The sequence below is a fragment of the Ziziphus jujuba genome, chromosome 9 (assembly GCF_031755915.1).
Source record: "Ziziphus jujuba cultivar Dongzao chromosome 9, ASM3175591v1".
In the NCBI taxonomy this organism is placed as follows: Eukaryota; Viridiplantae; Streptophyta; class Magnoliopsida; order Rosales; family Rhamnaceae; genus Ziziphus; species Ziziphus jujuba.
In genome coordinates, this window is record NC_083387.1 from 21506228 (window position 1) to 21523202 (window position 16975).

A 16975-nucleotide genomic window follows, 5' to 3' on the forward strand; every position below is an offset into this window, starting at 1 on the left:
TTTATTTTTTTTAAAAAAATGTTATTTTAAAATATAAAAGAACTGAGAAAGAAAAGCTGAAGGAGAATTTATTATTTTCATGATAAAATAGATTTTAAGCGATTTTCATATGTATTCTTAAGTTTCTTCCTATTGAACTTTTGTTAAAATATTATTTCTAGCTAATAAAATAGCTATCTTAAGGGAAATAAGTGATAGTTTATAAATATTATTTTATTAATATAATGGTTTTTTTTTTGTTTTTTTGGGGTTATTATGGATTAAAGGAGGGTTATTAAGGGCAAAATCTAACATTTTTAAAGTCAAACTGGTCAAACAGTTAGATTTAACACCGTCATGGTCATGGTCAGGAGTAAAATTGATTGTTTTTCAAAATCATGATAGCAACATGCATATTACCTCAAACCTAAAGCTACCCAAAAGAATATTCCCGTTAATTATTAATTTATCGATTATTTAATAACTGTTTTGATTGATAAATTTTATGGTCTCAACATTATTAATCTATAGAGGTTATACTATATTTTAATTGTAACTGTAGTTAGTAACTAGCAAACATAAGGTGCCAAATGGTAATTATTAGATAATAAACAAAAATTGTGATATCTAAAGTGTAAAGTCTACATCGCGCTTACCGGTAAATATGCAATTGTATGTAAGGGTTACAACCCACAAAACGATTTGGTTAATATTTTTGCGATCAACCAACCACCAATGTGGAGTCATTTTAATGGGCTCCTCATCTTACCCTCACTGACTGCATTCATTCGGGCATTCCACAACCACATTTATTCGTCGTTCAATAACAACTAAAAAGAGTTCACTTATTTAACTGAAACTATTAAATGAAATCTTCCTGGTTCCCCTTAAAACAACTATAGCTTTTTGATGGTTTCATCCAATAATAATAATAATAATAAATAAATAAATAAAAAGAACCAGCTTTTGGATGGGTTGATTAAATGGGCATCGGCACCTTTCTTACTCTTTAATCGGCATTACTGAATAGCATCAAAGCAAATACATTGACAAAATGGAAAAGGGGGAATTTTTTAGCCAGAGACTTGATCGAACTAGAGCCTGCATTGAACCAGACTGAACTTCTACACCGCAAATGTTAGTAGGGATGTCAATTTGCCCCGCCCATCCCCGAAACCGCGGTGCACCGCCCCTAATGGGGCGGTTTTTCCCCGAAAATTCGGGGATGCGGGACGGGCTCGGGGCAAATACCTAAAAACCGAGTCGGGGACGGGCCGGGGACGGGGAATAATAACCCCGCCCCGAATCCGCCCCGATATATATATATATATATATATATATATATATTTATTTATTATTTTTTTTATAAAATTTTATTTATATAAAATCATTTTCTTCTTTTTTATATTTATTTTTCTAAATATGTATTTTATTATAATTGTAAATTTGTTCCTTGATGTATTTTATTATATTTTTATTGCATTGTAGTCATTTTCTTTATATTTTAATCATAAAATAATTTTTTTATATAAATTTTTTAAAAAAATATCAATTAAAAAACAAAACGGGGAAAACCGTCCCGCCCCGTCCCCGCCCCGCAAAATCCCCGATCTCGCCCCGCACCTAAAGAAACGGGAAAAATCGCGAGGATGGGATGTAAAATTCCCCGCGGGGACGGGAACGGGATTTTAAAAACCGACCCCGCCCCGCCCCGTTGACATCCCTAAATGTTAGTATCATCTAAACTATCACCAAAGAGACGGACTACAGCGTTGTGTACTTATCGGTAGAACAAACTAGCTATACTCGAATTTATCAAGTCAGTTGAAATCCCAATTGATAAACCTGATATCCTTTCAGAATGCCCAAGTATGCTTCAATGTTAATCTTTCACAGATTAAATCAAGAAGACCACCTCATTTACAAAGCATTGGCTCCTTTACAACTACGGCTTTAACGTAGCTACCAACAGCTTCTTACTTGACTACCACCAAACAAAAACCTAAATCAAGAGCACAGTTGTTGGACAATCTTTGGTTGTGGCAGAACTACACTCACAGAGCTACCAACTTAACAAACACCTTAACGGAGTCTTTCAACTTCTAAGGGCTCCACTTCCTGATGTGGTACTCGTATTTTTTTATCATCGACATTTCATTTTTCCTTTCCCATGGTCCTTTTTATTTTTTATTTCATTATTATTATTATTATTATTTATCGATGCTTCACTTATAGCCATGTTGTACTTGCCTTAACCGAGCAAGTAGCAATAAGCAGGAGGAAAAGACAGTATTCGTACATTGACACAAGTTGCAAATCCAAGATTAATTTGCCAACTTTATTCTATTGACAACGACCATAATGATTCATTAATCCAATCATTCTGCAAAGTACCAAGTTTTTCTCTCATATACAAAGTTATTCATAAGTCGATGCCTCTGGAAAAACCAAGAAATAAACCCACAGAATAACCAGCACCATTGTATGCAACGAAGGATATAGCTGGGCTCAAGATAAGTACCAAACAGAGGACACTGTTATTTTAATTTACGATTCATTGAGCGGAGACAAATACAGTAGGGAAGAAACCACATGCTATGTCGTTAACTACAAGCACACACCATGTTAAAGTGCGATCGACAAATAACCACAAGGGCTGCTATGTTGAGATAAAGAAATCACTCAGCAACCTGCAAATGAAAAGTACAAATTAAGGTGACTTTAAAGTAGAAAACAGATACCTAACTAATAAGTTATTGATATAGATATTTGAGAATGATGCCTTTTGATAATATTTACTGAAACTGAGCTTTCCAAGAAAGTAAAACCATAAATAATTTGAGGAAAATTCAACAGAGGTAAGCAGGTTAACCCACCATAAGAAAGTTTAGTAAAGTAAGAGAAGGAATAAAAGATCGCAAACATTATTGACTCAAGAAAGGCTGAAGATAGAAAAAATGAGATTACAAAACCAAATTTCAGAATCATCTCAAGACAATTGCCGATGAAATTGAACCAAAAGCACACCTGATTAAGAGGATTGTCAGGAGATTTCTTCCATAGCTTCCATATCATGTCCTTGTATTGATTGTGAGTAAGACCTGGCTTCTCTTCCTTCACCTTTGGAAGCTCAGCTTCTTCAAAAGCCTATAAGTAATACAAAAATCAATCAAATAAACAACATAGACAAGAGAGAAACTTCAGGATCCCGTTTGTAAAAAGACTGACAGTTAAAGATTGACTTATCACTAACAGTATAGTAAGTACATCCTATCCATGGATAGATCTATCAAAAACTTCATTGAAGTTCATTATGACTTCGAGAGAGAGACAGGGGGGGGGGGGGGGGGGGGGGCAAAAAAAAAAGAAAAAAAAAAAAGAAGCTTGGGTATTTACGAATGACCATCACATTATATTTCTCACCAAAAGTGTAAATAAAGAACAACAAGAAACAACCCAAACCAAAAAAAGAAAAAAAGAAAAAAAGAAAAAAAAAAAAGAAAAAAAAAGAAAAAAACTATGAAGATGGCAGCAAAAACAACATGAATTAGAAAATAACATTTCAAGCTAAGCTTTAAAGGCAGCACCAGCTGTAAGTGACACAGGAGAAGTGCCCACATAACAGCGATACTTCAGTCTAGCATTACATTAAAGCATGATACTTCAATGTGTATTGAAAACTTTTGATCCAAAAGTTAAAAAAACAAAACATTTAGAAGGCTTAGTGAACACAGCCTGACCAAAACCAACCAGATGCCTATATCAGGCAAAAACACATACACAATTAACCAAAGCACACATTCCCAGGAAACCCATTTGAATCAAACAATGGGTAGAGGTAAAACAATCCAAGTGGTAATGGAGAAACAGCTACAGCAGTTCAACCTTACAAGTTTATGCTCTGCTCAAAATCTGTCAAGGAATACCTTTTGATTGGAACAAGTGGAAGTAGAACTCCCAATTCCTATTCATTCACTGAGGACGCAATTATGCATATACTTAAAAAGACACAATCTTCATTGTTTAACCAACAATTCTACGTAGAGATATATCCAAGGAATGTCAACTATCTCTTTCCCAATGCTCATGAACCCAGACTGAGACTCCCATTTCCACCACAACAATGCATATTACATGAACACCCCATTAGTCTCAAGCATCAAATGGAAGAAACTGGAACTCCTAAAAAACAATTCAAAACCAATCCACAATGCGGACAATTCTTAAAAACTCTAATGAAGTCTCTAATCTCTTCAAATTTGCCACAATTTTCCACAATTCAAAATATAATTTGAAGAACAGTGCATAAAAGCGCAAAAAAAAAAAAAAAAGAAAAAGAAAAAAGAAGCGAACCTTAAACGATGCCTTAAGCCTCCTCTCAGGATGGCGATCCACAGGCAAGCTATCAGCGACGGTCATCTGAGCAATCGCATCCTCAACCGTCCTCGCCTCTATGATCGAATCTTCGCGATTCGTGTTCGTCACCAGCACCATCCTCTCGTACTCCTCCTCCGCGGCCGTCCGGCTCTGCCGCTTCTTCGACTCATCGGCTTTCTTCTGCAAAGCCGCCTGTTCCTCCTCCCTTTGCCGCCTGAGCTCGGCCTCGGTAACCTTCGGCACGGGGATCGAAACCCGATCGGCCTTCTTGTCGGGCTTCTTCATCGACTTCTCGAGCTCCTTCTCCTCCAGCTCAGCCAAACGGCGGGCTTCGGCTCGGCGCGCGGCGGCCTCGGCTCGCTTCTGGGACTCGTCCTCGCGCTTCTTGGCGGCTCGGGACTTGTTGCCCTCGGCTTCGCGCCAGTACCGTTCCTCTCTCTCTCGAGCCTCGCGGTCTTTGCGCTCGGCTTCGGTGGTGGCTTTGCGAGCCCTAGCCTCCTCGGCTTTGCTGTTGACTCCCATCTTCTTCGGCATCGTCGTTTTTCTGTGGCGGGGCTTGAATCCTCTACGACGACGGCGATAAGTCGGTAGGTATATTGGAGACTTTTGATTGGTTGGAATATGAGGCTGGTGATGGTCCTCTGCTAAACTGATTCTAGAGAGGCAGTTCTTTTTATTCACCGACTTGTTGAGGTTAGGAAATGAGGCGGTTACGCCTTCTGGCAGGTGAGCTAACAGCATTCCGGTTCAAATAACGGGCCCATGTTTAAGTGGGCTTGAAGTTTTCCTTTCACAAACGTTTCAGCCTGATCGAAAGGTAAAGCCCAGATCTTCCCAACCCATAATATAAAAGTATACGGATTATTTTTATTATTATTAAGGTGACTCGAAATAATTTTTTATTTTTTCAGGTAATGAATAATTTTGTATTAGTATTGATAAAGGTGCCGAATTATCGACAACATGGGGTAGCAAAATGATTTATTAATATGATATATTTTGGTAATTGATGTATTAATATATTGTTGGTTAAAAAAATAATATACAAGTAAATAAATGAATATCAAATATAAAATAATAAAATATTATTATATTATTTATCTTATTATTTGCTGTATTTTAACCTTAATGATGGTTCTTGTTAAAAAAACAAAAAAGCATTAATGATTCTAGGTTCACTTCCATCGTCTAAAGTATTGTATGTTTACATCTATTTACTCTAGTCTTTATTTACGCCAAAAAAAAAAAAAAAAACTTTATTAGTCATCAAACTATGTTCATAATTGTATTTTGCTCCTTGAACTTTATTTTTGAGTACTTTAATTTTTAAACTTTAGTTTTTAATGTACTTTAATTCTTAAATTATTTTTGATCTACTTTTTAACAGTTTTAAAATGTGCGATACATTTGATTATATAACATGTAGGATAACGTAGGTTCTATGATTTTATAATTTTGATGTTTTTTTGTTGTAATAAATTATTAATTAAATTAAAAAAATAATTTAAGGATTAAAGTGCACTAAAACTTAAGTTTAGATATCAAAGTGACAAAATAAATAAATAAAGAACCAAAATGTAAATATGAATATGATTCATAAACTAACATAGCTAATAATCATTTTAGTTAAAGTCCATCTTAATTATAGACAGACTAAGAGACGGAGCAAGGATTGTCAAAATAGGGGCAGGGGTTTTCATAACTTTTAGTAATATATACATATCTATATATGTACATATAAATAAATTATTAATAAAATAAAAAATATATATACATGTATTAATTAACTTCATTGAAATCGTTTAATTCTATCATGCATACATCAATCTTAAAAAAAATTATTCATAAATCAAAATATATATTTTTTGAAATTAAAACAGAATTCTATATACTTTCAAATTACGAAACTCATCTATAGTTAATCAATGCTGAAATAACTCCTCAATTTCCTTTTCAATATACAAAAGCAACAAGAAAATAAAAAGAATTGACACAATTTATCCATCTTTATATGCTTATTGGACATTTGGAGAAACAAAAAGAAAAGAAATGAAAAAAAGAAAAACTTGCCTAGTCTTCTCGAAACCCAATTCCAATGTTTCTGTTTTGTTACCTTGTAGAGTAGTAATATATATTTGTACGTTATGATAGAAGGAAGAATGTTTAATTTTTTATTATGTATGTAAGTTTAGATTAATTAGTGTATATATATATATATATATATATTCTAATTGGATAATTATTTGATAATACTGAATTTATAATTTGCAGTTTGAAATCTAACACTTAGTTTGAGAAGTGTCAAAATTTAAAAAAAAAAATAAATTTTTGATAATTTTTTTATTGAGAATTAATTTCCTAGGATCCAAGTTTTTTAAATTATTTTTTAGAGTGCTTGGTTTGTATAAGGATATTTAGGACTTATAAGTAATTAATTAATTTGTATTTTAAAAATTGAGGACAAAATTATCTTTTAATAAAATATTAAAAACTATTTTATTAAAAAATTTTAAAATGATATATTTTTTGGAAGATTCTGTAACACTCCGTTCCAAAGTACAATGAAAATTTTCCAACTTTGATCGTTGACCGTTGACTTTGACTTTGACCGTTGATCATGGGGTTAAAAGTTGACTTTTTAACTCGGATGGAATTTTAGGTTGACTGAGGTACCGTTACGAAGTACACGTTGGCACGAGTTCATAGACTATTAGCACGTAAAAAACGGAGCTACGGTTTGAAAGTTATGAACAAAACAAGTTGGGGTCCAAATTGTCCAAGGGTGCCAGAGTTGACTTTTTATTCATGCAAAGTTGAGCTTTGACTCATGCATGGTTGTGAAGTACTTTTCGATACGAGTCCGTAGACTAGTGGCACGTCCGATTTGGACATGTGGTTTGAAAGTTATAGACCTATAGAGTTTTTCAAATACTATATTATTTTAATATTATTTTTAAACGTGTAACGATGTGCCACATGTGACTTGATAAATGTGACCATGTGTCACCATGGTGAAATGCCACATGTCGACCATGTTTAATACCAAATTATTTTATTGTTATTTTATATAATAATATTATTTTTAATATTATTTTCTTTCTCTTTCTTTTTCTTTTCTTTTTTCTTTTTTTTTTCTTTTCTTTTCCCCCACGTGGGAAAACACCACCCAAGCCTCTTCTTCTTTCTTCTTCTTCTTCCTCCTTCTTCTTCCTTTCCTTTCCTTCTTCCTCTCGGGCCGTCGCCGTTTCTTCGTTTCCGGCCACCACCTTGCTACATGCGCCAGCCAGTGATGAGCGGAGGGAGGAGGCGAGCTCGGCAGTAAAATTTCACGGTCATTGGCCGTCAGACACGCCCAGATCGGGCCGGAGAAGCCGCCGGCCGAAAATTTTCTCTCTCCTCTTTTCTTGTGTTTTCCGGCCAGCCTAGTCCAAATTGACACCCTTCTCCCCCTATTTTGGGTCCTTTGAGTTCAAATATGGCCTCCAATTTCCAAAATTCGAAGCGGTTTACGAGATACGAGGAGATCAAAACATGCCAAAGCTTTCCAGTCAAATTCCGGCCACCACCGGCGGGATTGGGGTCAATGGAGACCGGTAATGCGATCCTCGTTCCACAAGCTTCGATTCGGTATATTATTCGACAATTTTGGTTAACGTTTGTGTTTAACCCCCCGGGTACCGGGTATTATTTACCCGAATAAAATATTAATTTATTTGACTGTGTGTGAATTGTGTTCTAGGAGCACGGGTGAGTCGTGGAATTGATCCCATGGAGGATCTTAGGTTAATTACGTGCTCCAGGTTAGTGACCCACCTTCAAATTAATTTCGGAAATTAAATTTGTGAATATTATGTGTGATTTGAATATTTGAAATTTATATTCCATGTGTCAAATATTTAATTGATTTATTGTGGAAATTTTTGGTGGATTTATTTTGATTAAAGAAAATATGCATTATATAAATTTATGCCATGTGAAAATTATTTTATGGTATTGAGAATTTTGGAATTCAATTATATATGAAATTCTTGTGGTTTTAACATTATTTTGGGCATGATTTGATTTTCAAATATTTCAAGGAAAATATTTGTTTATGTTGGTGACTTCAATTTTTATAAGTATGCCATGGAATATTATGTAATTCAATTTATTATATTTCAAAAAATATTTATGCCATTGGAAAAATTTGAATATTTAAATTGGTGGATTTGGGAGTTGGTGGATTTGAAAATCATGGAATTTATGGCGATGATTATAAAGATATTGTGGAAAATTTACTGGTTTAATTGGATGGAATAAACCCGGTATGTTTATGGAAAATTTGAAATTTTGAGATGTATTGATTTATGATTTTTAGATGCACCATACATGTATTGATGTTCTGTTTATATGTGATATGGTTAGTGTGCACACGGATGTGATTAGCGCACAGGTGGGTGTGAGTAGTGCGCAGGTGATTTTATGGGGTTGTCCTGTGTTTGCCATCGGATGACGGTAGGCCGCCCTTCCATGGCCGGGACACCTGTTTGCAGCGGCACGGTGGGACGCCATGCGACCGTATGCCGGTTTCTCTCTATAACCTCCTGTCTGGTGGTACCTTGGGACGCTGGGTATTGTTGGCGCCACTGGTATATAGTGGGTGCATCAAGTGATTTTTAGAACTGAGATTTTAAAATAAATATTTTGAAATTGTATTGGAATTAAAAATATAATTAATACTGCTTTTGGTATTTATTCGAATGGGGATTTTAAATTGGTTTAATTTTCCTTTTACTTAATTATTCAATAAATTAATTTTTTTTAATTATAAATTTTGGATGCTTGACTTATTATATTTTATTTGATATTCATTTGAATGAATTGATGTCGTGGTTTTCGGGGAATAAGAATAAAGGGTTTTGTGAAAAGGTTTTAAAAGGAGAACTTTTCCAACCGAGAGAATTGTAAGGGTTTTGAGAGAAATTATTATTTCCAATTAATTATTAGTTATCTACTTTATTACCGTGGTATTATAACTGTATAGTAGAGAGGGTCACTCACTGAGATGATTAGCATCTCATATTTTTAAATTCTGTTCCTCTAGGTACCAGGTTTGTCGGTATTCATCCGGAGCGGACTTGATCTTCATCGCTGTCTTAGTTCGAGAAGAACCTTTGCCATCTTTTATTGCAGTTGTAATACTTCTTTCACTCTTGTTGTATTCTATGTTTAATAGTAATTCATGAAGCTCTGTATACTGTATTGGACACTTATGTATTAATTATGCACTGGACTACTGTTGTTCATTTGAAGTGCTGTAAATTTGTGGAATCAACTTGTAGTATTGTGGGAGGAATAAGGGGATGAATATAGAAGTGTGTTTTCAGTGCAGGAAATTTGTGGTAAGTCCATCCCTTAGGGGAGGTTCTGCCGGATTTTCCATTGGAGGGTCCGGTAGGGTTTCCCTGGGATTAGGGCTTGTCTAGGGTTCCGGTGAGGAATTTTGGACGGGTCCTGACAATTCATTTTCAACTCTATTTTCTTACATTGTAAGATTCAATCCTCATAATTTCCTCATTGTAAAGCTATCCAAACCTAGAATAATTTTATTTTTTAAGAAAATTTCAATATATATGATAAGTATCTATGACCATGAATGATAAATGATTAATTTAATTGTTAATTATTATTTATAAAAATACTAAAATGAGGTGTCATGTTATTGGATAACAATTTTTTTTTCAAATACATATAACATAACATGACATGTGGCCAGATCTTGCATGCATGACTCTTCATCTTCCCACGCATGCAAACACAAGTTAATGCATTGTTCACTTATTAGTATAACATGATTTAAATGCCAAAATACAAATTTACTGATCATAATTGATCATATGGACATTTTCTGTGAAATTTTTGACTTTTGTAAATGTTATAAAAGTTCACATGCATCTATAGTACAACACTAGCTAGGAACAAAACGAGGAAAATAAACATTTAAATTAAGAAGATAAATGGAGTTAAAAGAGAAGCAAAGTTCCAAACCAAAAATACCAAAATCTTTATGACAAATTTGATCCGATCAGTTTTCTTTTTCAACCAGTAAATTAATCTAAGAAGCTTCACTACCTTGGAAATGGAGCAGTCATGGATTGAGCATTTACAGAATCATCATTACTTGTGAGATACATGCCAGGACCATTTGTTGCTATTGACATCTCTGATCTCTGATCTCCACCTCTAAATAACTCCATTTCCAAACACAGTTTAAGCTCTGCCAGTACAGAACCCATGGTGGGCCTATGAATGGAGGCGAAATTTGTGCATGCCATTGCTACTTGGAAAGCTTTCCTAACAGACTTCACCTCAAAATGTTGTTGCAACTTCCCATAAGCAATTGTTGCTATATCTCCTTGTTGAAGCTTAGGAACCACCCAATTTCTTATGTTTATGTGTGTGAATTGCTCGTTATTGCTTTGAATGACCGCAGTTTGGCCAGTGATTAGCTCTAACAGAACCACACCAAAACTATAAACATCACTTTTCTCGTTCAACAGATGACTAGTGTAGTACCTACATATATGCATGCAACAATTATTTAATACATGGATCAATTCATGAAATACTTAATTGCTAACAATATTAATTAATGGAAATTAAATTTACTCCATTACAGAAGCATGATACTTGATTTTGAACCGGTATGGAGGCACTTCTCATTACCACTGCTTGTCAAACTGTTATTTGTCCATTCAAACATTTTACCAACTAAAACTTAATAAGTTCCATTAATTAATAATTTTTTATAAAACAATATTTAAATATCAATTGTTGCATTATTTTTTGTTTTTTTCATACCTATTGAAGAAAGAAAGAATATCTTTACATCAGTATGGCATAAAATATGGAATCTTTTGTTTTCATTTTTCGGATTCTATTGCTACATATCTTACCAATGATATAAAACCTATTTCGATAAAAATAAAAAAAAATGATATATAGACTCCAGGTTTTTTATTTTATTTTATTTGTTTATTTTTTTTATAAGTGGTTTCATATTGTTAATGGAGAAAAATGATGATATAGTAGATCTTTATCGAAAATAAAGTAGTTGAAAGTTAAGTCGTTTACTCTGGGTCAAGATACCCTGCTGTGCCCATAACCGTGGTTTCCACATGATCAGAGTCCCTGTCACTGGGAAATACTTTAGAAAGTCCAAAATCTGCTATTTTAGCTTCTATGTTTTGGGTTAAAAGTATGTTTGCTGCCTTCACATCTCTATGTACAATTGGTGGCTTGCATCCATGATGCAGGTACTCTAGACCTGTCCCCCATATCCAATTTTATTAAATTTGCATAAATTTATATATGTTCACAATTTGGTTCATTTAAGGACATTTTCAACTTTAAGAAGGAAGGATATCTTTAATTTAAAAAGTTGAAGATAAATGAGATCAATCATTTTGAGCCGTTGGATTTGTGTGATTACATATAATCTAGTAATATGTCACATTATATCTATATAATCCAACGACTTTAAATGATTGAGCTTACCTTAAATTGATAATATTTTTACTTGAAGGCCATTGTATAATATATATATATATATATATATATATATATAATTTTGCTAATATAGGCAATGTTGCCTAACTTTTTGTGGGGAAGACTGTCCAATTGCACATGGTTATATGTAATCATGGTTTGAATACATGTAATTGTGTAGATTGGACAACGATAAATACTTGTCACCCTCCTTTTAGTGAGTGACATCACTTATAATAGCATTGATGTATATAAATATATACGTATACAGCTTTGATCTGTTAAAAACACTGCTCCTACTTTGTTTTGAGCATCCAGTGATGCTAAACTACTTCCTCTCTTTATATATGGGTGTTTCTATATATGTATATATGAAAGGAAAGGTTAAACTGATTTTGTAGAAATATGATTTGCCCTAAATATTAACTAACCTTGTGCAGCATCTATTGCTATGCGTAGCCTCGTTTCCCATTTCAATTCCGAACGTTTCTCTACAAAACCCAAATATCACGTTAAGTAAACAAATTAATTATATGTGATTTGGTAATGCATCGTTTTTTTTTCCAATTTAATTATGTGTGATTTCAAAAAGAAAAAGAAAAAACAAAGCTTAATTAGGTGTAATTTTAGTTTTAAATACTTGTTAGTGTTAGTGATAATTAGAGTTTATTAAACTTCTTAAACAATTATAAACATGAAAGAAAAAAACTGAAAACCATTTATAGGATATAATCGTCGCAATAATGTAGCATTATTAATTAATTAATACCTGAAAGATATTCTTTAAGGTTGCTATTAGCCATGTACTCATAGATACGCGCCAAATGATCATCGGCATCATCGCAGTATCCAACAAATGAGACCAAGTTTCTATGATGAATCCTTATCAGCAGCTCAGCCTGAACCAGTCCAACGGCAGTTTAGTTATTAGATCATTAACTAGCTACTTATATATAGATATATTTGTCTTGCATTAACTAATTTAAAGGTTGATATCATTTTATTCTCAAACTATTATTTTTGTATCATTTTAGTCTAACCATGCAATACTTAATTAATATTTTTGACCAATTTACATATATAAATTATACAAATTAGTAACATACAATATCATATTGTTTCCAAACAAGGTTACCTTATATAGATTATGTACAATTAATTTCTTCAGATTCATCTGTTGAAAATATTTGGTCAATTGACATAAAAACAATAGTTTTGGGGCAAATACAAAAATTTTATAATATGAAGGGAAAAATAGAAAATTATCCTTGTTTAGGAGTTAAAATGATATAAACCCTTAATTTAAGTTCTTTCTCATAGGAAACCTAAAGTCCCATTGAACGAGTTATTGAGTATGAACTTCTGTTTTGAATTCCCTAGGTCCTTGAGATGATAATGGAGAAAGCATTTTCACTGCAACTTCATTGCCATCCTTCATGTAGCCATGGTACACTATCCCAAATCCTCCTTTCCCTATCACCTTTTCAGATCTGCTGGTAATCTCTAGAATCTCCTCATGAGTAAACTGGATCTTCTTTATTGCTATTGTCTTTCCTGGTTTCTTATTCACTTTTTCCCCCGCTACAAGCATCCAAAACAAAATTTCACACCTTCTACTTTTAGCTTGCTCTACTCCAGATTATTTTTTTATTTTTTTATTTTTTATATAAAACTATATATAGTCTAACAAGAAGCATAAACTACAAATATATATATATATATATATATATAGTTGTGATATTTTCCATGGATGAAGGCTTATTCTATGCCCTATATAAATTCAATGAAGAATAAAATCATACCGTATACATAGACATTTGAAAACCACAGAGTCAAGGAAGTTGTAGTCCTTGGTCTAGGGAGGGCTAAAGTCCACTCAATTTAATTCGTATTATAAATAAATAAATAAATAAATAGAAACAATACTTTTAATAGTACTAAAAAATATTATTTTGTATTATACATCAAAGAAGAGAGAACGAAGGAAAATGAGAAGAAGAAAAGAAGGTGAAAACATAAATTCTTTTAATAATTTTGGATCTTGGTGAGTTTTTCCATTTTTATTTTTGTCGAGTTAAAAGAACTCTAATTTCGCTTCATTCAAGGAAACCTCAAAAAAAAAAAAAGTAAAAGAAAAAAACAAGAGAATGGGGAGTGAAAATCATGATGTTTTGTTCATTTTTGGTGATTTTAAGTTGAGATATACAATTATGACACTATATCAAAGATTGGAAGATGATTTGAATGATATTACTAGTTAATTATGACGATTAGTAAGCATGCACATTTTACATTAACGCATTGTTAAAAAACTTTGCTTAAGATTTTCTTTTTTAATTGAAGCAAGCACCTCTATTTGTAAGTCTTGGCTACTTTCCTGTCCGTGTTATATGTAGGAATTTTGTGAATAAAAATTATAAAAATTATTTATTTATTTAGTTGCCATAATATTTAAAATACTAGAATTTTATTTTAAAATAAATAAAATAATAAGAAACAGTATTCTAGTGAAAGAATACGACTTCAGAATGAAAATGTGCTTTTTATTGGAAACGAAGTAACTTTTAAAGCTTTGTAAATTCTGAAGCATTGAGTTTCTTCATATAAGTATAATCTTTCCTATAATAACAATAATTTATATGGCTTAAACATAAGAACCGAAAGAAATATTCGTTGTTTTGTTTTCATCATTCATTCATATAAAAAACAGAGAGAGAGTGAAACACAAAAATTGTTCGTTGTTTCTGAGAATTTGGAGTGCCACTACTCTCAAAAAGTAATCATTGTATCTTGGGAGACATTCGCTATCTATTAGACCGTTCAGTACCAATGCGGGGCGAAAATTATCTTAAGACCAAAGAATCAAATTCTTGCCTCGACTAATAGGTTTTTCTATCATCTTCTTCTTACATATGTATTTGATATTTATGTATTTAGCAGTAGAAAGCCTTATTTAGGATAACAATCTTAAGACAAATTTCCTATATTCTACTGTTAATTCTTATGTTTGAAATCTATCCGGTTAGTTTTATATTTATTTCATTATTATTACCAGTAGTTTTCAGTTTTAACTCAATTTTATATATACATTTTTACCTCCTGTTCATTTAGAGTTCTCTGCATTTTGGGTTCTTTCTTTTATATGCACATCCTTAGTCATTTATATATACACATATATATTATTCGTACCTTCTATTTTATTTGCCTTCATATATATATATATATATAGTTTTAAATTGATTAATTTATTCAGTTTCCATTCTTTCTTTCTTTAAATCAATTCTTATTTGTACTAATTGCCAATTGAAATGTGTTACTCTCTATTTTTCTTTTAATTGCCAATTGAAACATGTTACTCTCTATTTTTCTTTTAATTGGCTCATATATACATATTTAAATATCTTGTTTCTGTTTTATCTTCTCCGATTCTTTTATCATAAATAAGTATAGTGTTTACCAATCAATTGGCAATGTGCAATTCGATTCACTTATCATAAACAATTATATGCATATATATGTATATATATATATCATCATTGTTTGACATCAGTTAGTGCTGTGAATTTAATGTCTTCAATGGTTTCTTGTTAGTTTCAGTTTTATGTTTTAATTGATTTTCTTTGATAGAATTGTGTATATATATATATATATATTCATAGATCTGAAAATTTTATTTACATTCAATTCTATTCTCTATATGCTTTATTATTGGTTAATACATATTGATGTTAGATATATGTCCCTTGGTGATTACATTTATATAAAATTGCCTTTTATTTTCAATGGTTATGACTTTCAATTGATTAGATTTAGAATCTATTGGTTTTTAATCTATGTAATCGTTCTTCCGATTCATTTATATATTTTGATTATTGAATCTTTAGTTTGCTTATTATAATTTTGGTTACTTTATTTTATGCAAAATTTTTAAAGTGTACTTTTGAAAGTAACTTGGTTTGTAACTTTCATTAGTAGACAAATAGCAAATACAAGCCAAAATTCGATTCCTGCTCATGTGTATCATAGAGAGAAGCCCGAAAAGTTCAATGGTGCAATTTTAAAAGATGACAACAAAAAATGCTCTTGTATCTCACAACTCTGAATTTGGCAAAATTTTGAATGAGAAGGCTCCCTTCCTTAATGAGAATGAGACAGATAGGACAACTGTAGCAGCCGTGGATGCATGGAAACATGGAGATTTTCTATGCAAGAACTACATCCTCAATGGTTTGGACAACACACTATATAGTGTGTATAGTCCAATTGAGACTTCCAAAGAACTTTGGAATGCTTGGATAAGAAGTATAAAACTAAGGATGCTGACATGAAGAAATTTGTGTTTGGAAGGTTTCTAAATTTTATGGTAGACTCTAAAAATCTTATGAACCAAGTATAAGAACTCCAATTGATTCTTCATGAAATACATGCTGAAAAGATGACTTTAAGTGAATCTTTTCAAGTTGCTGCTGTTATAGAAAAGTGGCCACCTTCTTGGAAAGATTTTAAGAACTATTTAAAGCACAATCCTAAAGAAATGAGTATTGATGATCTAATTGTTCATCTTAGAGTTGAAGAAGACAATCGAAGCTCTGAAAAGCATATTAAAACTCATTACCTGGAGGCCAAAGCAATGTGATTAAGAATGGACAAAAAAATGGGAAAAAAAGAAAGTATTCTGGGCAAAATAAAAGCCAAGGGAATGCAAAGAAATTCAAAGGGAAATGCTTTATGTGCAACAGGCAAGGTCATCTTGCTAATGAATGTAAAAATCAGAAAGCACAAAGTAACTACAAGAATATAGAGGAAGATAAATTGTCAATTGACATAGAAGAAATGAATGAATCTTGCGCTGTGATTTCTGAAGTGAATTTGGTTTGTAATAACAAAGAGTGGTGGGTAGACATAGGTGCTACTAGACACATATGTTCCAATAGAAACGTGTTTACTACTTATCATGGTGTGGACACAGGAGAACATCTATATATAGTAAATTCCTCAACATCTAAGGTTGAAGGCCAAAGAAAAATAGTTCTGAAGATGACATCCAGCAAGGAGCTTACTCTCAACAATGTTCTTCATGTACCTGAAATAA

The 16975-nt window shown here is 32.5% G+C and overlaps 1 protein-coding gene and 1 pseudogene across 1 annotated transcript; both read right to left on the reverse strand.

The window, feature by feature from the left end:
* Window positions 1-2495: 2495 nt before the first annotated feature.
* On the reverse strand, window positions 2496-5054 carry LOC107427354 (uncharacterized). The gene is made up of 3 exons (XM_016037736.4): window positions 4333-5054; window positions 3007-3126; window positions 2496-2669 (listed from the first exon to the last, which is right to left on the reverse strand). The coding sequence occupies exons 1-3, from the start codon at window positions 4888-4890 to the stop codon at window positions 2658-2660; spliced, it is 690 nt and encodes a 229-aa protein (XP_015893222.3). The 5' UTR covers window positions 4891-5054; the 3' UTR covers window positions 2496-2657.
* Window positions 5055-10463: 5409 nt separating this feature from the next.
* LOC125424198 (probable LRR receptor-like serine/threonine-protein kinase At4g29180) overlaps window positions 10464-16975 on the reverse strand; it is a 46708-nt pseudogene continuing 40196 nt past the window's right edge.

Excerpts from the sequence above, each read along its gene's own strand:
- LOC107427354 (XM_016037736.4), bottom strand. The coding sequence starts at position 4,890 with ATGCCGAAGAAGATGGGAGTCAACAGCAAAGCCGAGGAGGCTAGGGCT. Across the intron at positions 3,127-4,332 it reads GGCTTAAGGCATCGTTTAAG|GCTTTTGAAGAAGCTGAGCT; the intron begins GTTCGCTTCTTT and ends TATTACTTATAG.